A 27,869-nucleotide genomic window follows, 5' to 3' on the forward strand; every position below is an offset into this window, starting at 1 on the left:
CAAGTGTGCGCCCCCACATCCTGCTAGAACATGATATAAATAAAAGAGTAGAGTTTATATATAAATATACTGTTATTTTTTTTAGGTGCCAAGGTAGACATAAAAGATCATCTTGGGCGTAACTTTTTACATTTGACTGTACAGCAACCATATGGATTAAAAAATTTGCAGCCTGAGTTTCTGCAGGTAATGTACGTCTATGGAATTTTATAAACTGAATTATGTTCAATAGAACAAAATCTTGCTTATTATAATTTTGCTATTATGAAGGCTGCATATAGGATTTCAAAAACATTATGAAGATATCATATTTGAAATCTTTATACCATGGCGAGGATGATGATTGCATTAAAGTTCAGTTTTTGAAATTACAGAAAAACCATATGCTATTTTCTATAATAAACGTACATCTTTAATAAGTCATTTTCCCTTCACTCTGTGGCCATTGTGAATTGCACATCAATGGGAAACCCAAATATGTGAGTGAATTAGCAATATTTTACTACACCATTAATTAAGAGAAATTACTCAGTGTACTTGACCCATGATGACAGATTGAAAACATTATTACCATGTTGGTATTAGCCAACTGATACTTACTATTAAGTATGTGTGAAATATGCCATATTTTTATAATAAGTATATTTTCATATCATCACTGTCTTTAATAAAGATTAAAGAGGATATCTGTGCTTCAATGTTTAAAACAGAAATAACAAATATGTGCAATAATTGGATTAAGCTGTTCATTTGCCATTCTTTTTAAATTTAGTATACTGTAAAATACAAAGTAAGCCTAATTTTAATATCTCATCCTTTTGCGTAACAGAACACACTAAGCTCTTACATATTATTTGGGTAAAAAAATGAATGCAGAGGCAGGGAGAGTAGTGTGCTTAAATATGTCAGAAAAATATTGTTTAAAATATTCAATACATTTTTTTACTTGCAGAATTTCTCAGTCTTCGATATGGCAATTACTATTATAGAGAGACAGGGCCAAGGATTTCATTTATATTTATTTTACTCTAGTACCCTGTAGGTTGTGTATAGTCTGCCCTAGAGAAATACACATTGACCCTTGTTGGAAAATGCTATGCTATAGAATAGTTTCAAAAATACTGTATTAGTTTAATAGCAGAGATAAATGCAGAATATTCATTTTTTCCTATAGATGCAACATATTAAGGAGCTGGTGATGGATGAAGACAATGATGGGTGTACTCCTTTACATTATGCATGTAGACAAGGAGTTCCTGTCTCTGTAAATAATCTGCTTGGCTTTAATGTATCCATTCATTCCAAAAGCAAAGATAAGAAATCACCTCTGCATTTTGCAGCCAGGTAAGAGTAGGCATCACATAGGAGCATGTCTTCTTTCTTTTTAACATTTACTTTGAAAATAGGAAACCTGGTTGTTGTTGTTGTTGTTGTTGTTTTCAAGTTATGGGCGTATCAATACCTGTCAGAGGCTTTTACAAGACATAAGTGATACGAGGCTTTTGAATGAAGGTGACCTCCATGGAATGACTCCTCTCCACCTGGCGGCCAAAAATGGACATGATAAAGTAGTTCAACTTCTTCTGAAAAAAGGTGCATTATTTCTTAGGTAAGAATTTTTGATTGAGTATTTTTATACCATTTGTAATTAGTCATTTTAGGTCATTTTTCTATTGTACTTTAAAAAAAATTTATTGGTACATTGTAGTCATACATCTTAATGCAGTACAAGATGGTAAAGGCATACAGGCACACATCACTCAATTAGCCCTTTTAATTGTGGTATCTAACTTTTTATTTCACTAAGTACTTTTATTTGTCTTATATAATCCTCAAAACATATACAACTTCTCTCTCTCATATTAAAGAGAATTCTGTATTATTCCCAGCTGACAAATGTAGACATTAAAAATTATAAAGCTATAGACCTTCTGTAAAGTGATAGAATAAGTGGCTTTGGGAAAATTACAGCTGAGAATGTTTGCAATATATTTCATCCTATTTTACTTCATCATGCTGCCATCTTTTTATGCAGATGCACAATTGTGTCTGTGTATATGTATGTACACATGCATACACACAGACACAAAACCATATAAATTCAAAGGATGTACTGCTAAATGATGTACATAAAAAGTGACAATAGGGGATATTAAAAGTAAACTGAACTTCATTATATGTAAGAAAATATAACACAAAGAACAAAACCAAGTTAAAATATGTAAGCATAATAAGATAATGTGCCAGAATTAAATGACATCTTTGTAAAAAGAAAATCAAAACCTATAAACATTTATAGAGGTACAATGAGCCACCTTCTAATTTCACCTAAGTGGCAGGAAGCAAATAGCTCATTAGTCTAATGTTCAAAAACATTTCTTTATTATAGTACTGATGCCAGCAAATTAGTGAGGCAACTTTGAGCTGATTGCTTTGCTCAGTCTCTTCCTGCTTCTAAGGCACACTGAGCCACAGACTTGCAAAGGTGATCCAAGTAGATCTAGGCTAAGCATTGTTGATTAATTACATTATAACCGAAATAGAGACTCTTGCATGCAAAACAGCTGCTTCTTAGCACTACAAGTAAATTGTGGCCATTTTTACTGTGTCTAATTTGGAAAAGTGCTTTGGTTATTGCAGTATGACATATATATGTCATATGAGTATACATGATTATTACAGTATGACAAACTTTCATTGTATTTACATCTTGGACTTTTGTGAAAAAGAATAAACATTTTTTTAAAGAGATTAGAAAATCATCTTTGATAGCAGAGTAAAGGCCTAAACATTTAGAAGAATAAGTGACACTTGGCTCACAATGTTATAATCACATACTATAATATTTTATTGTTTTATTAGCAATAAGCACTGGCTATGAAAGCTAATGCCATTGTCAGGGAACAATTTTTGGCACAGTGTTCAATGAGATTGCATATAGCGTGTACAAGTACATTGCAGCTTTGAAAAAATAAAAAAATGATGAAGACATGCCAACAGTAGTTTCTCTTGCTCCCAGGTGCTTGGTAAAATGTTTATATTGTTTATACTATAATCCACTAACTAAAATATATGCATAAATTACACTAAAGATCAATCCTTTAAGACCCTTGGGCTTGAAATTATATATTATAGATATATGCTAAATATTGACTTGCTAGATCTCAGTTCTGCATTTTTTTGCCATCAGATGCACTTATTTTTTTCTTTTAACAATTTTTTATTGAACATAAATAGTATACATTTAAACTATATTTGGTGCCCTCTCTCCCCCACCTTCATTTTCCCTTCCCCTATCCCACCAATGGTTGTCCAGGTTAACCATGTCATATTCATAATTTTACACATGTTCAGATGTAGACCCACATTAATCAAGATCAGCCTTCCTCTCCTCCTATCTTTCCATTCAAACTTTGCTGATATTTCCCCTCCATTATCTGGAGTCCCACTGGTATCCTCTGTGTTTCCTAGTTTGGGCATATTAGAGGAAACATATGTACCTTCTCCTTCTGTGCTTGGCTGATCTCACTTAACATAATGTTCTCCAGGGCTTTCCATCTTCTTGCAAATGATATAATTTTGTTCTTCTTTATGGCTGAATAGAATTCCATTGTGTATATTTCCCAAAGTTTTGCTATCCATTCATCTGTTGATGGAGATCTGGGTTGGTTCCATATTTTGGCTATTACAAATTGTGCTGCTATGAACATAGGTATGCATATGTTGCTGTATTTCTCTGAATTCAACCCCTTTGAAAAGATACCCAGGAGTGGTATAGCTGGATCATATGGTGGATCTATTCCCACCTTTCTTAGGAATCTCCACACAGATCTCCATAGTGGTTGAGCTAGTTTTCATTCCCACCAACAGTGTAAAAGAGTTCCTCTTTCCCCACATCCTCGCCACCATTTGTTGTTGTTTAATTTCTTTATGCTTGCCACTCTGACTGGGGTTAGATGGAATCTCAGTGTAGTTTTGATTTGCATCTCTCTGATGGCCAGTGATGAAGAACATCTTTTCATGTAACTATTGGCCCTTTGTATCTCTTCTTTTGCGAAGTGTCTAGTTCATTTGCCCATTTCTTGATTGGGTTGTTTGTTTTGCCATTGTAGAGTCTTTTGAGCTCTTTGTATATTCTGGATATTAGCCCCCTATCAGAATGGTGGCTGGTAAAGATCCTTTCCCATTCTGTAGGCTTCTTCTTTAGGTTATTGATAGTTTCCTTTGATGAGAAGAAACGTTTTAGTTTGATGCTATCCCACTTGTTTATTCTTGCTTTAATCTCCTGAGCTTTGGAGGTTTTGTTGAGAAAGTTACTGCCTGTGCCAATATGTTGCAGTGTTGAACCTATGCTCTCCTCTACTAACTTCACAGTCTCAGGTCTAATTTCTAAGTCTTTGATCCATCTTGAGTTGATTCCTGTGTTTGGTGAGATATAGGGGTTTAGATTCATCTTTTTACAAATGGTTAGCCAGTTCTCCCAGCACCACTTGTTGAAAAGGCTGTCTTTTCTCCAGCGTATGTGTTTGGCCCCTTTGTCAAAGATTAATTGACTAAAGATGTGTGGGTTTGTTTCTGTATCTTCTATTCTAATCCACTGGTCAGTATATCTGTTATTGTGCCAGTACCATGCTGTTTTTACTACTATTGGTCTATAGTATAGTTTGAAGTCTGGGATTGTAATGCCTCCTGCATGTTTCTTATTGTTGAGAATTGCTTTGGCTATTCTAGGTCTTTTCTTTCTCCATATAAAGTTCATGATTGATTTTTCTTGGTCTCTGAAGAATGTTGCTGTTATTTTAATGGGAATTGCATTGAACCTATAGATCAGTTTTGGCAGAATGGCCATTTTGATGATATTTATTCTGCCTATCCATGAGCATGGGAGATCTTTCCATCTTCCAAGTTCTTCTTCAATTTCTTTCTTTAATGTTTTGTAGTTTTTGTTGTAGAGGTCTTTTACATCTTGTGTTAGATTTATTCCTAGGTATTTTATTGGTTTTGAGGTTATAGTGAATGGAATTGTTTTCTTTGTTTCTTTCATTGTAGATTCGTTGTTGGCATAAAGAAAAGCCACTGATTTCTTTAGGTTGATTTTGTAACCTGCGACTGTGCTGAATTTGTCAATCAGCTCCAGAAGTCTTTTAGTTGAGTTCTTTGGGTCTTCCAGATAAAGGATCATGTCATCTGCAAATAAGGATAATTTTAATTCCTCTCTTCCTATGTGAATTCCTTTGATTTCCTTCTCTTGTCTGATTGCTGCAGCAAGAGTCTCAAGGACTATATTGAAAAGGAGTGGTGATAGCGGGCATCCTTGTCTTGTTCCTGACTTTAGCGGAAATTCTTGCAGTTTTTCCCCATTCAATATAATGTTGGCTTTGGGTTTACAGTATATTGCCTTAATGATGTTGAAATACTTTCCTTCTATCCCAATTTTTTGCAGTGTTTTTAACATAAATGGGTGTTGGATTTTGTCGAATGCTTTTTCAGCATCTATTGCTATGATGATGTTGTTTTTGTTCTTGGTTCTATTTATGTGGTGAATAACATGTATTGTTTTACGTATGTTGAACCAGCCTTGTTTGTCTGGGATGAAACCGACTTGGTCATGGTATATTATTCTCTTGATATAGTTTTGAATGCGTAAAGCTAGTATTTTGTTTACAATTTTTGCACCTATGTTCATTAAGGATATTGGTCTGTAGTTTTCCTTTCTTGAGATATCTTTATTTGGTTTGGGGATTAATGTGATACTGGCCTCATAGAAGGAATTTGGTAGAGTTCCATCTCTTTCAATTTCCCAGAACAAATTATGAAGTATTGCTATTAGTTGTTCACTGAAGGTTTTGTAGAATTCAGCTGAAAACCCATCTGGGCCTGGGCTTTTCTTTGGTGGAAGAATTTTTATTGCCGTTTCTATTTCTTTGGTTGTTATTGGTTGGTTTAGGCTTGCTATATCCTCTTGGCTGAGTGTAGGAAGGTTAACTGTGCTTAGAAATCTATCAATTTCATCCAGGTTTTCAAGTCTATCAGAGTATAAATTTTTAAAGTAGTTTCTGATAATCTTTTGAATTTCTTCACTATCTGTGGTGATATCTCCTTTTTCATTTCTAATTTTGATAATTTGAGTTGATTCTCTTTTTCTTTTGGTTAGGTTGGCCAGGGGTTTATCAATTCTATTAATCTTTTCAAAGAACAAACTTTTTGTTTTATTGATTCTTTGAATTGTTTTTTTGTTCTCTATTTCATTTATTTCTGCTCTAATTTTAATGATTTCTTGCCTTCTGCTGGCTTTTGTAATAGACTGTTACAGAATTTCTAGGTCCTTGAGTTGTGTCATTAGGTTCTTTACTTGGTGGTTCTCTGTCCTTCTTATGTGGGCACTCAATGCAATAAACTTTCCTCTTAATACTGCCTTCATGGTGTCCCATAGATTTTGGTAGGTTGTATCTCTGTTTTCATAAATTTCTTTATTTCTTCCCTAATTTCTGCTCTTACCCATTCATCATTCAATAGTGTATCATTCATTCTCCATGAATTTGAGTACTTTCTTTCAAGTTTTCTGTTGTTGATTTCTACTTTTATTCCGTTGTGGTCTGAAAAGATGCAAGGAATTATATTACATCTTTTGAATTTGCTGGTATTTTCTTTGTGTCCCAGGATGTGGTCTATTTTGGAGAAGATTCCATGGGCTGCTGAGAAGAATGTGTTTTCTGTTGTTCCTGGTTGAAATACTCTGAAAATCTCTATTAGGTCCATTTGGTTTATGGTTTCCTTTAGTTCTAAAGCATCTTTACTCATCTTTGGCCTTGAAGATCAATCCAGTGGTATGAGAGGCATATTAAAGTCTCCCAGAATTATTGGATTTGGGTCTACTTGGGATCTTATGTCCAGAAGGGTTTGCTTTACAAATGTGTTTGTACCCACATTTGGGGCATAAATATTTACTATCATTATATCTTCTTGGTGTATTGTTCCTTTTAATAAAAGGAAGTGCCCTGATTTGTCTCTTATGGTGTGTTTTAGTTTAAAGTCTGTTTTGTTGGATATCAGGGTTGCTACCCCTGCTCTTTTTTGGTCACTGGTGGCATGGTATATCTTTTTCCATCCTTTCACCTTCAGCCTGTGAATGTCTTTGGCTGTGAGGTGAGTTTCTTGCAGACAGCATATATTTGGATTATGTTTTCTAATCCACATTGCCAGTATATGTCTTTTGATTGGTGAGTTAAGTCCTTTGACATTAAGAGATATTATTGAAATATGATTTTTGTTTTCTGCCATTTTGTGTTCTGTCTACTCTTGGGTGGTTTGATCTTTCTTCTTTACTTAAATGGCCCACTTATTAACTTCCTCTCTTCTCTGATTCTGAAGTCTGCTTCTTTTTTCTTCCTTATGGTTTATTTCTTTAAGAATTTTCTCTGGTGTTGGCTTTGAATTCATAAATTTTTTGAGATTCTGTTTATCCTGAAATACTTTGGTTTCACCACTGATCTTGAATAGTAGTTTTGCTGGATAAATGAGCTTTGGTTGGAAGTTATTTTCTTTCAGGGTTTGAATCACATTGTACCAGTCTCTCCTAGCATTCCTGACCTGGGTTGTATAGTCTGGGGTGATTCTTATTGTTTTGCCTCTATATGTCACCCATACTTTTGTTCTCACTGCTTTTAAGATTCCTTCCTTGGCCTCTATGTTGGTCATTTTGGTTATTATGTGGTGTGGAGTGGTCTTTCTTTGGTCCTGTCTCAGTGGAGTTCTGTATGCCTCCTGGACATGCAGGTCCAAGTCTCTTTCCATATTTGAAAAATTCTCTGAGATTATTTCCTTGAAGAGAATACAGATGCCCTTGGTCTGTACCTCTATCCCTTCTTCAATGCCTATTATCCGTAAGTTAGGACACTTCATATTATCCCATATTTTCTGGATGTTTAGGTTTTGTTGCTGTAAAGATTTCTGTATATTGCTGACTGTGTTTTGGGTTTGGGATGTACTGTCTTCTAATATTGATATTCTGTTTTCCATTTCATCTAATCTTCCAGAATTTCTTTCTATTGCTGTCTTCATTTCACTTATTGCCTCTTTCATTTCATTCCAGACCTCTTTCTGATTCTTTTTTAGTGTTTCTAACTCACCTTTCATCTCCTCTAGACTTGTTTTAAATCCTTTCATCATATTGTACATCAAGATTCTGAACTCCCCTTCTTGCATATCTAGTAGGTCAGTATTCGTGATTTCTGCTGTCTCTTCAAAATTCCAGGTTCTCATATTTATAGCATTCTCTGTCCTGTTTTTCTGATTTATACCCATCGTTTGTGAGTATTATGCTTAGTCCAATCTTAATATTAGGAGTTTAGGGGTATCGGCAAGTCAGCAGAGCTTTTCCAGTGTTGAGGGTGGGTGATGTGGGAGGAGATGGGGTGATGGGTAAAGGAGTCAGATTAGGTAGAGGATATGTTTAGGTTTAGAAAGACTTTAAGTATGATAAGGTAATATCTTGCTAAAAATGAGAGAGAGTTAACTAGTAGGACTCTTGTCATTAGTAGAGTAAGTATGGAGATATGAAATACTTTGAGTATTAAACAAACAGGTATATTATGGGGAAAAGTTTTGGGGGAGAAGAGTATATAGGTTAGTGTGGGAAAGTTTGAAAGAGGGGTGATGGAAGGAGCAGACAAACATAAAAAAAAATCCACACAAGGTACCCAGACTATTATGTAATTCAAGAAAAAGAAAGGAAAAAACAATCAAAGGAGGAGAAAGGAAAAATGAAGTAAAGAGGAAGAAAGAGGAAAAAAGGACAAGAATAAAATAAAAGGAACTAGCAGCTGTGTGAAATCAGAAAATAAGGCAAAGTATCAAATATATATATATATATATATATATATATATATATATATATAACAAGTTAAAGTAAAAGAAGGATGGGGAAAGAAAAAATATATAAAACAGCAATAACCATACCAAAACAAAAGCACTGTAAAAGCAAAACAAAACATCCACAATAAAAGTAAAAAAAAACAACAACAAAAAAACAGTCCTTCTTATTTACGAATATGGGGTCAGGTCCATATAATATTTGCATATCTGATTGCTTTGGTAGCTTTCAGAATATAATCCAATGTCTCTTAGTTTTATTTGTACTCTATTTTTATCTTCTTAGGTCACTCTGGGTATTTGGACACCTTTCTTTCCTTTAACTGCTTTGGGTTTATGTGTCGGGATGTCTGGTATCACTGTTATTAGATTCTGTACAATTCCCAGGTTCTGTGTAATTCCAACCTGTATTCAGCACCTCTGCACTCACCACCCTAGACTCCAGCCTGTGCTTCCCTACAGCAGGAGCAGAGGATGTCCAAAGTATACTTGGAACCTCCCCCTGAGGTTCTGTGCAGATATTGTGTCTCGATGGATTTTCCTGTCTCTGGAAATTCTAACTGGGCTAGCCGGTGTGGTCCCAAAATGTACCCTGGGCAAAGGGATGCTGGTTCCTGGATGCCCACACTTACTGCCAGAGCTCTGCTTATTCCGAGAGTGCAGGCTGGGTGCGCTGCTATTACTGGACCCAGATGTGAGTGAGTGCAGCTGCCTAGTACCTGCTGCTATGCTCCTCCAACGTACATTGAGCTGTGCTCTAAACTAGAACTGAGTATCAGGCTACCGGGTGGGTGGGAACTCCCAGCGGTGGGCCAGGGGCGCGGGATAGGTGCACAAGGGTCTGGGGGCACAGGCGCTGTGAGGTGTCCAGCAATAATCTCTGCCTCCTGCGGGGCATAGAAGTGGGGGCCCGAGGAGATTTCACGGGTGCACAGAGCTTTCACCGCCTGGAAAGCAGGCCTCTGGCAAGGTGGGTGTCTGGGCTCCAGTGGGCGGCAGGGGCTAGGCACACAAGTTAAGCTCCGGTTTTAGGGGTGGCACTGACTACTAGCAGGGGTCCGGGGCGCAGACAGGGTGCGTGAGGACAGTGCTGGGTTCTGAGGTGTGGGACAGATGCCCCGGGCCAGTGCTGGGCCTGGGGCACACGCTAGGACCCGCACTTTCCCTGGACACACTCAGGTACCTGGCTTCCTTGGTCCAGGCATCTGTGGGAGTCCCTGTGCTGTTGTGATCCAGTTGCTGGTGAGCACACAGAATTCTGACGTGTGTGCTGCTCGCTGCTTAAGATGAGGCCCTATGTCCGTTTTCAGTCTCGGAATATCTTGCCGTGGTAATTTCAGTCAGGGCTCGGGAGTGCAGTTTGGGCTGGCAGGCAGCCTGTGCAGGCAGCCCGCTGGCAGGCGTCCCAATTGTATCTGCAGCAGGTCTGGTGTCCCATCTTTGTTCTTCTTCTTCCAGTTCAGGGTTTCTGACGAGGTACCTGGATCTGTTTTGGTTCCTGGGATGTATTTATTTTGTTGATTAAGACACTGCTTTCTAAGTAGTTGAACTTTATTTGTTTCAGCTACTGAGAAGTGCTGTGTCCCTCAGTCGCCATTTTGAATCACCCAGATGCACTTATAATGAGCCAAGTGGCGTCCCTCCTCGAGTGTCATCTGTAAAGGTCATGTACACACCATTTTTGTTTTTGTTTTTTAACTCATTGACAGTGACCACAATGGCTGGACGGCTTTGCATCATGCTTCTTTGGGTGGCTACACACAGACCATGAAAGTCATTCTTGATACTAATTTGAAGTGTACAGATCGGCTAGATGAAGATGGGGTATGTACTGTATTCCTCTTACCGACTCAAAATCTTGATGTAGAACAAACTTCAAAAAACGCTATTTAGTGAGGCCCTTTGCAACTCACTGAGATCCTGTTTCAAACTAAAAAGTAAAAAAATAGGACTTGGGGGTGTCGCTTGGAGGTAGAATTTACCTGGGTTCCATCTCCAGTGCCTCACACACAAAATTAAAAAAAATGCAGAAAGCCATCTTCTTAGCCACTCTTCTCTTCCTCACCCTGTTCCCAGCCCTTTGCTGAGTTTTAAACAGGCAGAACAGGTACAAGCAGAATAGAAGCAGGAGAATACTCAGGGATGTGGGCAGTTTGAGGCCATCCCTTCAGGGCCACAGAGACCTGTATTTCCTGGTTATTGCACTCTGATGATAAAATTTTCACCATTTTCTGGTGAATCCAGAAAAATGAAGAGAACAAGGAAGATTGATTATTTTGAAATGTATCAATTTGAAAGTCTGTCTTATCATGCTCATGTTCTTCTTCCTTTTTGGAAACATTTGTTCATAAAATGATGGAGAAAGAAGATCACTTTTATTTTTTAAAGCTTTTATTTGGCAAGACAAGAAATTGTTAATCTTATAAGAACCTGTTTTTTTTTTAAGTTTATGAGCTTGTGAAACTTCAATCTGAAAAACATGGCCTAAATACATGTTAACTTTCCAAATATTATTTTCTTACCCTGAATGCTTGTCTTTTGTCCTTGTGTAAGAGTCTTATTGCTAAAACAACACAAAGCAAATTCTTCAGAGTTCTCTCTCTCTCTCTCTCTCTCTCTCTCTCTCTCTCTCTCTCTCACCAAACCCTTTGGAATTCATACACACACACACACCCCTTGGAATTCATACACAGACACATATACATACCACTTTTTTTGAATGATAAAACCATTATCTTGATGATTGATTTTAAACTTAGTATTTCTATATTAGTCAGCTTTGCTGGTCTTTTTTTAAAGCAATTCAATGAAAAAACAAGGTAACAAAATGGCCAAAGGACACTTAGCCACTGTCACCACCATGCTCTGTGCTCTGTTTTCTCCAAAAGAACACAGCGCTCCACTTTGCTGCGAGGGAGGGGCACGACAAAGCCGTCGCACTTCTTCTGAAGTACGAAGCCGACATAGTCTTGAACAAGCAGCAGGCCTCCTTTCTGCATATTGCACTCCACAACAGGAGAAAGGAGGTGGTTCTCACTACCATCAGGAACAAAAGGTACACTGCCCCTGTCCACTGTGACTTAGCATCTTGTGGTGTCAGGAATGGTTCACAGATTGAACGGGAAGGAAGAAAAAAATATTTCGGCCTTTAAGTGACATTAAGATGTCAGTTGTTTATGTAACTTTTTCATGGACATTTTGGGTGACAATGAGCATATTGCTTCATCCTCTGATTTTCAGTTTTCATTTCAAAAATTAAATATCGGAACATAATGCCACCTTAGTAGCCCTCATGGGGGACTCGAGTGATCCAAGAATAGAAAAGATTTGGCACCATGGTCGTTGTCAAGAAAACCCTACCCTGCCCTTTCAGAACTTGTCCAATACATTCCTGCCAACAAACTCCAAAACTGGATGCTGATGAAAAAAATTCATGAGGACCTAGGAATAGTGGCACTAGCCTATAATCCCAGTTCTTGGGGGGCTTAGACAGGAAGATCGCAGGTTCCAGGCCAGCACTTGGTAACTTAGCAAGATCTCTTTCAAAACAAAAAGCAAAAAGGGCTGGGGGTGTGGCTCGGAGGTATAGCACCCCTGAGTTCAATCCCCGGTACTTCCCTCCCTCCACATTCCTGTTAGGTTATTAGTGCCACCTAATTAAACTCCCTTAACACATGATCTTTCGTGGTTATAGGATTTTGTAGTTGTTGCTGTTGTTTGGGGGTTTTGTTTGTTTGTTTGTTTGTTTGGTACTGGGATTATACTAGGGGTAGTCTACCTCCAACCTTTTTCATTTTTTATTCCTAAGCAGGCTCTAGCTAAGTTGCTGATTCTGTCTTTGGATCTACAATCTTTCCTATCTCCCCTTCCCAAGTACTGGGATTACAGGTGTGAACTACCATGCCCAACTGGTTGCATGTTTTTAAATCATACTCTAAGAAGTTTGCATGATGAAATCAGAGAGTATTTTTTTCTACCTCTCAAAAGTAACTTTTTTGTGCTATCCTAGACAGGTATGCTGTGGGGCCTCTTGTCGCCCAGTAGTAGACACAGAGATGTGGAATTTCATGTTCAAGACAGACTTGGCTTGTGTTTTAAACATGGAAAATCTTTAGAATCTATTTCCTTTGAAACACCAACCAGTGAATGTGTATAGCCAGTTTTCCATTGACAGCACAGTCATTCCAGATGAATTTTACTAATAGGGAGAAAATAAAATTTGCCTGAGCTGTTATTAGAACCAGACTCACAACTTTTTATAGGATCTTGGAGATGAATGAGCTCTCCTTTTTTTTTTTTTTCATGTGACATAATTTAGTTTCTCCTTTGTATCAAAAGCACCTTCTGATCTCTTCCAATAGATGGCGTTGAAAAAAAGGAACAAATTATATAATGTTCTTGCAGAACCTATGCTTATTAATGCACTTGATACATTAGTATGTAGTTTAATTCAATACTATTAAATATGGAACTAGTACCAAGTTGCTGATGTATGCATGTAAATATGGGTACCACTACCCAAAACGATCAGCTCTGATGTACATATCATTTCATGACTTCAGAATAAAAAAAAAAAGATAAAATATCTGCCTTCTTTGGAAGATTTTAACAGCTGGAATTTGCCCACATTTCTAATTTTCATTAGCGGACAAGGATTCTATTAGTGTGTTGATTTGGGCTCACATATTGGCTCCACTGGAACCAGTCAGTGAGCATTGCATTTTGGGAATAAAATTTAAGTTTATCCTGCTGGACATGATGGAATAAACCTGGAATCCCAGTACTAGGAGGCTGAGACAGGAGGTTTCCAAGTTCATGACCGGCCTCAGCAACTTAGCAAGACTCTTAGTATCCTAGTGAGATTCTGTTTCAAAGCAAAAAGTAAAAATGATTGAGTGTGTAGGTGAAAGCTAGAATGCCTCCAGGTTTAATCCCCAGCATAACACACACACATGCACACACACACACACACACACACACACACACACACACAAGTTTATCTTAAAAGATATAATCTTGAATTTTGCAGAAAAGAAGGATTAAGACTTGTGTTTGTCTTATTTTTACAGATGGGATGAATGTCTTAAGGTTTTTGTTCATACTTCTCCAAGCAATAAATGTCCAATCATTGAAATGGTGGAATACCTCCCAGAGTGCATGAAAGTAAGCTCTCCTAAACAAACTCTTGCAAGTATATTCTTGGCATATTGTGGTGTGAGGATTTATTGTTGTAATCACAACCTATTAACAGTAATTTTCATACTTAAATAAAGTTTCTAGTTTTCCACAGGCTATAAGAGAAGTTAGACAACAAGTATTTAAGGAAGACTTACTTGGATTAAGGATCCTCTTAGTTATTATGCATAATGTAGGAAAATATAGGAAACAGATTTCTTTCTTTAAACAGTCCAAGTCCACAGCAGAGACTACACAATGGTATTTGTTGGCTGAATGAAGGCCTTGCCTATGTTTTGTTTGGCATGCATGGTGTTATTGTTTTAAATTTGCATTAGTTGCTAAAGTTTAAAACAAAGATGCTTTCCTTGAGGATTCAGATATCCAGATTCCCATGAGATCAGAAGATCCAATGCCTGGGACTGCCTTTGCACAAAGCAGGAATTGCTGGGCTGAGGAGCAGCTGCTACCTTTGGATGGGGCAAGCCTCTCTCCCTTTTGTGTGCTTGGCTTTGATGTGCTCAACTATTGTTAGTTGTATTGTCACTCTGCTGCAACTACTGCTTATTGCTTTCTTTGGAGGGGCAGGGAGAGGTTTCTTTTATTTCTTTTTTTAGGGAGATATTTCTTGATATATGCCTCTATCCAAACACTGCAGATAAATGCCAAGGAGAGCCAATGTTTCAATAACAGTGGGTAAGGGCTCTCTCCTGGTGTGGTTCATCCATTTACAGTACTTGCCTGGCCTCCCTGGGCCTCCAAATATGCAACTTCCCATGCTAGATTAAATGCACAACAGAACATAACTGAACACTTATTACAAGATGCATATGTACAAACTCTTGAACACATGACTTAGAAGATGCAAATAAAGATCTCTTGGATGAGATTTGAGGATTTGGTCAAACATAAAATTATCAAGTAAAGCAGAATGACTTCAAATGTCATTAAAAGGAAAAAAAGTATATTCACACAGTGGTAGAGACAGTAAGACATAATGGCACAGGGGAGAGAGGACCAGATTCGGAGTCTGGAAGCCCTGGGATTTAACCCTGGTTCTGCTTCTTGCTGTGCTGTCTTAGGCAAGTCATTGTATCCTTCTGGGCTTCCTTTTCTATTTTCTTGTAAAGTGATTAGACTATTAGAAGTAAAATATGTAAAGTGTTCAGAATCATGATTGATACAATATACCAGTTACTATTTTTATAATGGATGTGTGATCATTACTACTGCTAGTACTAGCACTTGCTGTTTTCATTTTTCAGTGAGCATTTGCTATGTACTAAGTGCTTTGTGTGCATTTTTGTTATAATGTCTAATGGAAATTAGAGCCACTCCAGTGCACTAATGGCATGCAGAATAAACTTTTTAGGTACATAAATTTTATTAAAAGGCTCATCAGTGTTTAGGGTTGAAAACTATCATAGATTTTCTCACTCAGTAATCACTCAATTTTTAAAATCAGTTCTATTTACTAATCAGAGATATAGACAAATTTGTGTACTATGTTTCTTGCAGTATTATATATAATGGTAAAAATATATGCTAGACATATTGACCAATGGAAAACACAAAACGTATTAAAGAAATTATTTTAAAAATTAATTAGAATTATTTGTTATGAGATAATAATTGTTCTCTTTATTTATGTGATTATATTTTCTAGTTAGTTTTCTAAGATGACTTGTATTGTTTTCCTATTACAAATATTTTTTACAAAATCAGGAGACTTTAAGATCTTTTAGTTTAGCTTTATATTATACATTTTAATTATTTACACAACTTTTTGTAAAGGTGCTTTAGCAACCCCCCAGGCAGTCTGTCCTTTATTTTGCCTAATAATTTGCTTATTATTACAAAGTTTTTGAACTGTAGTGACCAGACCTGCCTCTGTCCTGATGCTTTGCTCTTCATTACTGACTAGTTTTGTCTTTATTTTTCATAATGTCTTTATTTTCATAATGTCTTTATTTTCCATAAATAGTTTTGTCTTTATTTTTCATAGTTTTGTCTTTATTTTTCATAATATGTTTATGACTTATTTCTATTTTCTGGTCACCAACAAAACTTTCGTTGAAAATTTCTGAGTCCCTCTGATACCTGAGACCATCCAGGACCCTGTTTCTCCCCTTCAAAGCAGAGTCCAACCCTCTGTCCTTAAGTCCTATAGGTGGGGTTGGCCAGATGCCCCAGAGGCTCAAGGTTGTACTTATGAAGGCATCTGGGACTTTATGTCCAGTCCTAGTTCCAAGAGGATAGCCTGCCAGAGGGTAATTTTTTTCTCAGGATCATAAATTTGGACTACTAGATTTTTGATAACTCAGATCATTCAAGTAGACAGGATCCCCAGAAAAATATCTGTTTCTACATACCCTAATGATAGTTTTAAGATCCCAAGTGTTTTTCCCTTCATTAAGCATCTAGAGAGTATTCAGCTGGTTCTCATTTCAACATCTTTCTCTTGCTATCTTCTCCACCCCCTCTAGGCGACTTTCTCAGTGTTTCTCAGCAAGTGACATGCAAAAGCAAACACAGTCTTCCATATTGGAACAGTTCAGAAGATGAAACTTAAACACAGGGAGACCTCAGCACTAGGATGAAAGTTCTCACTTAAGGATAATAAATTGTCACTGTAAAATAAGGAGCAAAAGAATCCTTAATGTAATCCATGTAATCTTTAGAAGCTATAAAGATACAAAATCTTAGGCAAAACTAATGGAATATCTATTACCTAAATTTTAGTTAAATGCAATTTCATTATCAAGCACATGGAATTTATATGAATCATCTGATAATTCTGAAGCATACAGAGGTGTCTGTGACACTTTGTATTTTAAACTTTGTTCCTGAAGGACAATGACACAAATTATAATTTCTCTTTGAGGTGGAGCAAAGGAAGGAAAGGGGAATATTTTGTGTGCTATTTTAAAAATAAGGTAGCTGGGCATGATGGGGCATGATTGTAATCCTCGCGCTTGGGAGGCGGAGACAGGAGGATCGCGCAGATTCGAAGCCAGCCTTGCTGGCTTAAGAGACCCTGTTTAAAAAAAAAAAAAATAGGTGTCTGGGAGTGTAACCTGGAGGTAGAAGGGTATCCAGAAACCCCAGTACCAGCAAAATAAATAAATAAATACATAAATACATAAATAAATACATAAATAAGTAAATATGAAAATAAGATAAAATCCTTATCACATTTAGTCTGCTGTTTCAGTATCTCATCTGGCTTTTCTCTCTTGAAGATTCTTTTAGATTTCTGCATGATACCTTCCACAGAGGATAAGTCCTGCCCAGACTACCATGTAAGTTTATTTTATCATGACAATTTGAACTTATTTCACTGATATTCTTTGAAGATATTAAAAATAGTGCTATTATAGTTCCACAATCTGTTGTACATTATATGTATTGGTTTTATTTGTAATATTATTAGATTATCTACATTTGAAAAAATTTTCCACTTCTATCTAGACTCAATTTTCATCAAATATTTTAATTTTTTAATAGCATCATGTGGTGTTATTTCTAGTTTTTATATTTTAGGGGGAATTTTATCTAAAATATGAGGATCTAAAATATCTAAATGTTCTTTTGAGAATTCCTCTTTTCTGTGACTATGAATTGTAAAGCAATTCAATAATAGCTTTTCAGAATATTTATTTTTTTAATTAGTAGATAATGATTTAATTTCATTTTCTCCACTTGAAATGATTCAACTTTGAATTAGTTAATTTTCTGTAGAATCACAGGCTTGCATATTTGGGTTGTCACAAACTATTTTTGGTGTTTGTGTTAGAATAACTGTAATTTTTAAAAAATTATGTTTTCTACAGATTGAGTACAATTTCAAGTATCTTCAGTGTCCCTTGGAGTTAACCAAAAAAATAATAACACCTGTACAGGATATTCCATATGAGCCTCTTCAAATTCTCAATGTAAGTCCAGTGTTATAGCTTTCCAGAAAGTTTCTACATGGGTTCTAAAACTATTTTGATAAAAGAGTTCCATGATGGACATAGAAGGGGCATAGAAAGAATTTCAGTCTTTCAGTTCAAAGTCTATGTCTGTCATGTGACCTAACATTTTATCGTTTTAATAAAGAAATCAATCATTTTTGCAACTACTGTAATTTCGCCCTTTTAAAGTTTCACACTTCATGTAAGACCGGAACTAATCTAGAATCAAATCACAGATAACACAGTCAATAATATCTGACTCCTCACCTCTGTCCACTTACATATTCAAGAGTTTCCTCCAGTGTAAACCACAGAAAAAAGCAGAGTGTGACATTTTACAGCTATAGCTTCCAAGTTCAGCCAGTGGGTAGGCTCTCAGGTAAACTAGGACCTCTCACAGGTTCAGATTCTTCTGAGAAATAGATCCAATCTAATCAGGTTCTGAACCCACATCATAGACGAGAATTTTCTGAGACACACTCCCGACCAGATCTTATGTCTAAGAATACCTTTACATTTCTAGCCAAAGAGGCAATAAAGACTATGTCTATGATCTACTGTTACATACATCAAGGGTCTCAAGGACAGAGGAAACAGGTTTACTTGTTTCTACTCAAGACTTTACCCTGGTGTATGTCTGTGGTCTCACAGTTTCTCTGATCTTGTAGCAAGCCATGATGCTTAAGCATTGCCTAGTAGCTCTCTGTGATACTGCAGCTTCTCTGGTGCTAGACCAAGCTAGACCAAGCCCCTGTTATCTACATTGTTCTTATTGGCTCCTCATGATACCTGTTTCTGTTAGTGTTTAGATTGAGGCTAAATTGAAATCATTCCCTTGGGAAGCCTCCTCCTACCACAAGTCAGAATAGCAGATGTTGATGGGCGTGGTGGCGCACGCTTGTGGGAGGCTGAGACAGGAGGATCACATGGGTTTGAAGCCAGCCTCAGCTAGTGAGGCTCTCAACAACTTAGTGAGACCCTGTTTCCAAATAAAATATAAAAAAGGTCTGGGAGTATAGCCCGGAGGTAGAAAGCCTCTGGGTTCCACCCCCAGTACCACCAAAAAAAAAAAAAAAAAAAAAATAGCAGATGTCATTCCACCTTCTTTTCCTCTATTTACAAGAAGAAACCAGGAATTGGGAATTTTTTGCCAAAAGGCACTGTGTTATGAAAGAAGGAGGGTCTATGTCAAGTAAATGTCATGAATCCTCTTCCTGTTATTGATATGGATCTTTTGGGGTATATACTCACCTAGGGTGTAGAATCTCTTGACTGGTTTTAGATTGCTTACAAAGGCAGTGGTCCATATATTGTTGATTCTGTCTCTCTGAAGGAAGGGTAGTCTGAAGCCTCTTATTCTGTAATCTTGCAGACATCAGTTTTTCTGTTTATATATTTCTTGAATAATTGAAAATTTTTGTATACATGTTGATAGTTCCTAATAACATTCATGAAAATGTATAACTAACAGATTAACTATTACTTAAACATTCTCTATAACATACTTCTAGAAAAATAGGGCAAATTTCTTTAAGGACAGAATGAGTTTGTAATATTTGATAATTTATCTCTAATGTCTTCTCTTGTAACCTATATAGCATTAAAAAACTTGTGTCATCTCAGCTAGTCAGATATCAAGAGACAGACTGAATCAAACATACTTACATAATACAGTCTTCTCTCAATTGTATTTTTTTAAAACTTAAAATAATTTTGTATTTGCAAAATTTTATAAAATAGGCAAATGTTATTTATAATATAAACATAAGATTATAAAACCAGAAAAATTCATATTTAATTACTTAATATGATTGTGTTTTTATTTCTATTTACTCATGTCTCAGGTCATGGTACAGCATAATCGCATAGAGCTTCTCAATCACCCAGTGTGTAAAGAATATTTACTTATGAAATGGTAGGTATTGAATAGTATTTCCTTTTTAAATGAATCCCCTTTTAATATGTAAAAAACCTTCTAAATAATCATGTTTAATGATATCTTAATATTTTAGGCTTTATTTTAATGTTTTATATTTTGAAAAAGAAATAAGTATTAGAGGCAATTAAATATAGGCATTAAAATATTTTAGGAGTGAAAGGGAATTGCCTATGACATAAGAAAGCATCTGGATCCTGCAGCTTAGTGCACAATGAAGAAGAAGGTGTATTCTAGCAGAAAAGTACCCAACTTGTAGTCAGAACATCTAGGCTAAAGTCTCTGCTCTCCTATAACTGAGGAGATTTTAAGTAATTGGTAATTTGCTCATACGTTGAGATTCCTTCTCTGAAAGTAAAAATTGTAAATTAGAAGATTGTTTTTGTTTCAAAATTCAGTGAATTTATCAAATGTATTTCTGAAAGAGATTATAACCACTTTTTCTTCAGGTATCTTAAATATTTTTGTTTGAAATTAATCAGTTAAGTTTCGCTTATGTATTTATAGGTGTGCCTATGGATTTAGAGCCCATATGATGAACCTGGGCTCTTACTGTCTTGGTCTCATCCCTATGACCCTTCTTGTTGTCAACATAAAGCCAGGAATGGGTTTCAACTCAACTGGAATCATCAATGAAACTAGTGATCATCTGGAAATATTAGACACTACGGTATCTTCAGACTAAAACTTTTTAAAATAAAGAATTAAAATGTATTTTTTCTTAGGGATACTAAGCCCATGGTAAACTTGAAATATTAGTATGTTGATTACTATAAATAGCTTATAGAATTTTTATATGGTACTGATTTTTCATATACTTTGTGGAATTAATAGGAATATAAGTAAATAGGTTAGTAAATTAATCTGTATTTCAAAAGGAATTGATAGCATGAATTAGCTTAAATGTTAAGTGTTAAGCTTTAAAGCTTAACACTTTAAAGGATGTCTATAATAAAGTATATTTGTGCCAGGTATGGTGGTATGTGCCTATAATCCCAGTACTTGGGAGACTGGGACAGGAGGATAGCAGGATCAAGACCAGACTTAGAAACTTAGCAAGATACCTGTTTTTAGATAAATAAATAAACAAACAAACAAACAAGTGTGTTTGGGTGTAGCTCAGAGATAGAATGCCCCTGAGTTCAGTTCTTAGTAACAAAATAAATAAATAGATTTGTGGTTACCAAGAACTACAAAGAGAAGAAATAGGGAGAGATATTTAGTGGGTATAGGGCATCTATTTGGACTAATTAAAAAGCTATGAAACTAGATAGTTGTGATAGCCATAAAACAATATAAATATGCTTAATGCCACTAAATTGTACATTTTAAAATATAAATGTATATGTAAACAGAAATCTTTTAAATTAGAAAAGTTTATATTATGTATATTTTACCACAATTAGAAAATTATAAAATTCTATAGATTCATAGTCGTTTAGAATTTAATTGGAAGTTTTTGAACCTCTATTAATAAGAACATTATGAAATGACTATGTAATATCTCTCTAAATGAGGTGAGTATTGGCATCACAATAATTTTTCATTAAACTCTAATGCAGATAATATACACAAATAAAAGAAAATATTTAATATTGGGGATTTATGAACCCACTAAAGTATTATTTTATATCACTTATAACTACTTGTCTTATATTTTTTTCAGAATTCATATCCAATAAAAGTTTGTATGATCTTAGTGTTTTTGTCAAGTATATTTGGATATTGCAAAGAAGTGCTTCAAATATTCCAACAGGTATATAATACATTTTATATCTCTAAACTTGCAAATCTTTTAATATGTAGAATATGAATTAATTGATAAATAATTATGTGAAATACTATAATGTCATTATAGGATCATATAGCTTGACTAATATGTAGATTGAAAATACTAAGCAGAAACTTTTCAAAAACTACATGATATTAGGTAAGACTACTGACCGATATATCTAGAAAAGAAAAGTTCCACTTTTACTGATCCAGATAAATATGACTGGTTACAAATGATCATCGTGAATAATTATTATAAAATTTGAATATGGTATTTTTTGTGGTACTGGAGATTGAACCCCGGGGCAGGCATTCTACTTCCGAGCTATAACCCCAGCCCTATATTTTATTCTTTTTTTTGAAACGGGGTCTCACTAAGTTGTGAAGGTTCTCACTAAGTAGCTGAGGCTGGCTGTGAACCTGTGATCCTCCTGTCTCAGCCTTCCAAGTACTGGGATGACAAGCATGCCCCACCCGCCCCAGCTTGAATAAAGTAATTTTAAATATAAATATTTGTAAATAATTTATTTGGCCCAAGATTCCATTTCAATTTATTCTTTCTTTGATTTATTTCCCTAAACAGAAATGTTTTTCTATATTAGATAAAATTCTAAGCTAAAATTTGGAAATTTTAGGTTATAACTTTGTGTGTGGGTGGGGGGGGTCTGGGGATGGAACCCAGGGACATTTGACCTCCGAGCTACACCCCCTACCCTATTTTTTATTCTTTGTTTTGAAACCGGGTCTCACTGAGTTGCAGAGTGCCTCACTAAGTAGCCAAGTCTGTCCGCGAACTGCGATCCTCCAGGTTTCAGCCTCCCGAATGCTGGGACTACAAGAGTGTGCCACCACGCCCGGCTAGGTCATAACATTTTATTTATACTTTTTTTTTTAAGAGAGTGAACCAATCTCAGATCAGACACAAGAATTATGTAATTATCTACAGGTCCTTGCTTTGGTTGATAAATGACATGGGTCCTTTTTTTGGTGTAGAGTTTTAAAGTCTTTTATATTAATTTCCATGTGGGGATTTTGCGAATACTATTTTATGTCATACAGGTCTTATAGAACACCTCATTTTCTATAAACATTTTCTTTGTTATATTATATATCCATGTATACATGGATATTTGTTCTAAAGACTTGATAATATTGATAATGATGCTTTATATCTGATGACTGTAACACAAGTATTTTCATATATGTACTTTAAGTAAATTTCTGAGAATTAGACCATATCATTCTGCTTTATCTTATAATGACTTAAGGCATATAACTTAATCTCTTTCCCATTTTTATTTTCTCAAAGTGAACATTGAAGAATATAGTCTAATTTGAACTATAAAATTATATGAATCCTGTTGGTTCAATCACCATATTTTCTTATTGATATTAAAATATTTCATTTGGTGAATTTAATGTCCACAATGTGAAATTGTTAAGAATGCCATTGTGACTTGTTTTCACTTCCTGAGTCCTCAGCACAGGTCTCAAACTTCTTTATAGTTAGCTTCAGTTCATATATATCCTGAAAGATTCTTATATGTTCTTCTATAGGTAGAAAGATCTCAAGAGTTACTGAACCAACCTGTAGACTCCAGAAGTTTTCTTATGATACAGTACACTCTGAAGAGGGAGCCCAAGCCCTAGTATGATTTTCTTAAGTCTCAGAACCCCATAGCACCAGGTCAGCTGGTGACTCTGGGTCATCTCCAACACTCATCTGTACCTCAGGGCCCAGGGGATTTTAAGTCACTCTGGGATACAGGTTATTTATTGGTCGTGTGTGTGTGTGTGTGTGTGTGTGTGTGTGTGTGTGTGTGTGTGTGTAAAGCCATCTATAAGATAACAAGTCCCAATATGTGACAACTCTATTATTTTCAATCCTAGAAAAGGAATTACTTTTTGGATTATAGCAATGCCTTGGAATGGATTATCTACACCACAAGCATCATTTTTGTGCTGCCCTTGTTTGTTAACATACCAGCGCACGTGCAGTGGCAGTGTGGGGCCATTGGGATATTCTTCTATTGGATGAATTTCTTACTGTATCTTCAGAGGTAAAACCAGCTTGAGTGATTTGTACATGCTTTAAACATTTGTAATATCAAAAGAAAAGCTACTATAAAAGGCATGAATTCATAACTGCCGTAGTCATCTATGCTAGTTGTTTTAAAATGGGAATATATTCTTTAAATGCTACTAAAGAAAGGCAAGGTTGTAGAGTTCAGAATGTAAACTAGAGTCTCTCAACATAAGCAATATTGAAATTTAAAGCCAGTTAATTATTTCTCTGTTTGTATGTGTGCAGGGAACTATTTTGTATATTTTAAAATGTTTAGCTACATCCTGGATTCTACACACATTTTTACCAAATCCCATGCCAGTTGTGACAACCAAAAAATGTAACCAGACATTGCCATGTGTCCCCTTAGGGACAAATCTGCCTGGGTCAAAAACCATAGAGAAATATAGATTAAATGTGAGGAGGAAATAGGGATAAAAGTGTTGGCTGTTCTAGATTCAACTGACATTATTTGATATGCATTTACTTTGGGTTACAATGCTCAAAATGAAGTGAAGAATAGTATAGGGAATAAAAGTGGTATAAAATTTTTAAAAAGCCCAAAGACTCTAATTCACAAGGGGAAATAATGGCTACCTTCCGTTACTTCTCACAGTTGCCAGCAATGAGTTAAATTCTATTTCACATACTCATTACAATAATCAAATTTTATTACCAGCACTATATATAAGAAGTTTAGGCATTGAGTTGAGTAACTTTTCAAAGATCTGTCAAGACAGAAGTATTTAACCACGCCTTCTGACTTCAGAGACCAAGCATTTCCACTGTTTGTACTGCTATCAGGAGTACAGTGTCAGGTCTGGCCCAGCCTCTGGGAAAGAACCTGGGGAGATGAGAAGGGTAGTAGGTCAGATACTAGAGGATTAGTGTCAGGCTTGAGACCTGTCCCTCCCTCAGCTCTGCCATTATCAGTGACCTTGGGGAGTTACCCAACACCTCTAGAAATTCAGCTGAGGTCCTTTCAGATATTTTTAAAATTTTATTTTTTTTGCTCAACCTATCATAGTTATACATATTCATGATATACAAAATGATGTTTGGGCTGATGTATATATTGGGTAGTAACAGTTTTTAGGTATTGTGATTCCCTTTTTTAATAAGTTGCCTTTGGCAAAGGAAGAATAGAAGCTCGTGGTCAGATGGTACCATCACCTTTGCAAACTTTTTACAGTGTAGGGTGCTGAGTGGGAGCGGAAAAAAGAGGTCAGGAGGATGGATGAACATAAAGCCAGTGCTGTGTGCTCTGTGGGAGGGGCTTCAAGTTCATGGCATCATGGCTTTTGCACTCTGTGCTTGTGGTGTCACAAAGTTCATCTCTCAAATTTCTTTATTAAGCATTTGGTATCATTTTCTTTGATATCAGGGAGCTGCGTTTTCCCCCTCTGGTAGTTTTATTGAAGTAATATCCAGTGTTCAAGTGGTAAAATGATGAAAGATTAATATTACCAAGAAGAAAGAAATTTTATGATCAGTTTAAAAATAAGGCATGATTATTTATGGATTTTCATGCTCTTTTTTCAATTATCTCATCAATGAAATCAAGTGCCTAATTTCTTCCTACCCCTCCCTCCCTCCTTCCTTCCTTTCTTTCTTTCTTTCTTTCTTTCTTTCTTTCTTTCTTTCTTTCTTTCTTTCTTTTTTGGTGGTACTGGGGTTGCTGGAAACCCCTTCTACCTCCGGGCTACACTCCCAGACCAATTTTTATATTTTTTATTTGGAAACAGGGTCTCCTAAGCCAGCAAGGCTGGCTTCGAACCTGCGCGATCCTCCTGTCTCAGCCTACCAAGCACGGGGATTACAAGCGTGCGCCACCACGCCCGGCTCTAGTGCCTAATTTAATTGATAAAAATATTATCACTAAATAAAATCACTCTGACTTAAAAAGTGAGTAAATGTTTTAATTTTTTTTGTGTTCTAGGTTTGAAAATTGTGGGATTTTCATTGTTATGTTGGAGGTAATTTTGAAAACATTGTTGAGGTCTACAGTAGTATTTATCTTCCTTCTTTTGGCATTTGGATTCAGTTTTTACGTCCTCCTGGATTTTCAGGTGAGGTAGTTGCATCAGTAGTTGATTTTATCACTTTACATATTGGAAATGTAGTTATACTGAAATCTAAATGGCCTAGAAAATTAATAATGGCAATATGTGAATTTTTTATTTTGTGGGTCTGGAGATGGAACCCAGAGGCATTCAACTTCCAAGCTACACACCCTGCCCTATTTTTTATTCTTTATTTTGAAACAGGGCCTCACTAAGTAGCTGAGGCTGTCCACGAACTGCGATCCTCCAGCCTGGCTAATACTTAATTTTTTTTTTTTTTTTTTTTTTTTTTTTTTTTTTTTGGTGGTACGGGGTTCCTGGAAACCCTTCTACCTCTGGGGTACACTTCCAGACCTATTTTTTTTTTAACTTGGAAACATGGTCTCTTAAGCCAGAGAGGCTGGCTTTGAACCTGCATGATCCTCCTGTCTCCTCTTCCCAAGCACGGGGATTACAAGCGTGCACCACCACTACCGGCTGTGAATTTTTTTATTTTGTTTCATCCGATATATTTTTCAAGTGATATTATTGCAGAAAAAGTAAAAAGACAACATTTTTACTGTCAAAACTTTATGTGTAATGCATAATGGTTTGCATATGTATATAAGAGATCTTTTTGATGATCTTACTACAACTTAAAAATATTTTTATGAGTACTTTTGTAGTAGTTACTTGCCTGGGACTTTGAAAAGTATTTCAAATATGTATTTTTGTCATTTTACTCCCCAGGAAACACATTTCTATTGTACACATTTTGCATTTTCTGTTTTCTTTCTCTTTTCTCAGGATGCCTTCAGCACACCATTGCTTTCCATAGTCCAGACCTTCAGCATGATGCTAGGAGATATCAATTATCGAGATGCCTTCTTGGAACCATTTTTGAGAGATGAATTGTCATATCCATTTCTATCCTTTGCCCAACTTATTGGCTTCACAATGTTTGTCCCAATTGTCCTCATGAACTTACTTGTAAGTAATTATCTTTGTGATTTTGTCTGTTGATCATTTTTATTCTTAGTTTCTTTAATGTACCATTAGTAGGGGGAGACAGGTACATTAGCCTCATGTTGCTACAACAAAATGCCTGAGGCAACTAACTTATAAAGATAAAAGGCTTATTAACTTAAAGTTGTGGCAGTTCAAGGGAATAGTGTTGGCACAGGCTAACTTCTGGTGTGGGTAGCAGATGGTAGCACATGTTGGTGGCTATACATGTAAGATGAAAACAGTCAATTCATCAACACTTTTCAAGTGCACATCAAGACTCAGGGAGTACAAAGATACGTTCACTTGACAAATGGTTGCCAAGAATCTACTAAATGTCAGGCATGGCCACACATTCCAGGAGATAATATTGAATGAAACAGATCAATACTTGGTCCTTACATGATTACAAACAAGTCAGGAAGTTAGCCAATGAGCAAACGAATATGTTGCATAATGTAATGGAGGTAAAAGTTCTCTGAAGAACTAGGGAGCAGAGTAAAACAATACAGATGACAATTTGTGCTACTTTAGGTGTAGAGAGAGGATCAGAGGTTAGGAAAAGATCTTTATAGAGAGTTTTTTCTTTACCCTTAAATTCTTCACCAACTAGAGTTTCAAGTGGGGATAGTTTCTCATGCAGAGGGTGTCAGCAGCATTCAGAGGCCACTTCTAGCCAAGTCAAAGAATAGACACCCTCCTTAGCCATAAACCTGCTCATTGCATGGGCTTTTCTAGAGAATTTGCTCAAATCAGGGGCATGTTGGCTAGTGCTGTGTCTCAGGTAGAACTGTGTCCCAGGTTGAGGTCCTGAGAGAGCCCTAACTGGCTTATGGTGATGGTTTTTCCTTTATCTATTTGTGCATATATATGCATGCATTCTACACGTTGATTTCTGAGTCTTGATTCTGTACCAGAAACTGTGTTAGATAGTATTTCTGGAAAGAAGCAATTCATACAGATTATACTTAGTTTTTGGTCAACTTATTTAATATATCTCCAGAGTTTTATTTTGTTACCCAGAAAAGGGAACCCTGACACTAGAA

General features: G+C 36.1%; 1 protein-coding gene across 1 annotated transcript in view; it reads left to right on the plus strand.

Annotated features, from left to right (window-relative positions):
* TRPA1 (transient receptor potential cation channel subfamily A member 1) overlaps nucleotides 1–27,869 on the plus strand; it is a gene marked incomplete at its 3' end in the record, with an annotated part of 64,340 nt that overhangs the window by 26,149 nt on the left and 10,322 nt on the right. The window contains exons 10-23 of the mRNA XM_080694762.1: nucleotides 86–186; nucleotides 1,175–1,344; nucleotides 1,445–1,609; nucleotides 10,581–10,695; nucleotides 11,760–11,926; nucleotides 13,941–14,034; nucleotides 17,289–17,348; nucleotides 17,880–17,981; nucleotides 19,847–19,917; nucleotides 20,446–20,608; nucleotides 21,605–21,694; nucleotides 23,602–23,771; nucleotides 25,716–25,845; nucleotides 26,626–26,808. Coding sequence (XP_080550888.1) covers nucleotides 86–186; nucleotides 1,175–1,344; nucleotides 1,445–1,609; nucleotides 10,581–10,695; nucleotides 11,760–11,926; nucleotides 13,941–14,034; nucleotides 17,289–17,348; nucleotides 17,880–17,981; nucleotides 19,847–19,917; nucleotides 20,446–20,608; nucleotides 21,605–21,694; nucleotides 23,602–23,771; nucleotides 25,716–25,845; nucleotides 26,626–26,808 — 1,781 coding nt within the window. The remainder of the gene's footprint in view (nucleotides 1–85; nucleotides 187–1,174; nucleotides 1,345–1,444; nucleotides 1,610–10,580; nucleotides 10,696–11,759; nucleotides 11,927–13,940; nucleotides 14,035–17,288; nucleotides 17,349–17,879; nucleotides 17,982–19,846; nucleotides 19,918–20,445; nucleotides 20,609–21,604; nucleotides 21,695–23,601; nucleotides 23,772–25,715; nucleotides 25,846–26,625; nucleotides 26,809–27,869) is intronic.

This window comes from Muscardinus avellanarius, assembly GCF_963383645.1.
Source record: "Muscardinus avellanarius genome assembly, chromosome: 4".
Classification (NCBI taxonomy): Eukaryota; Metazoa; Chordata; class Mammalia; order Rodentia; family Gliridae; genus Muscardinus; species Muscardinus avellanarius.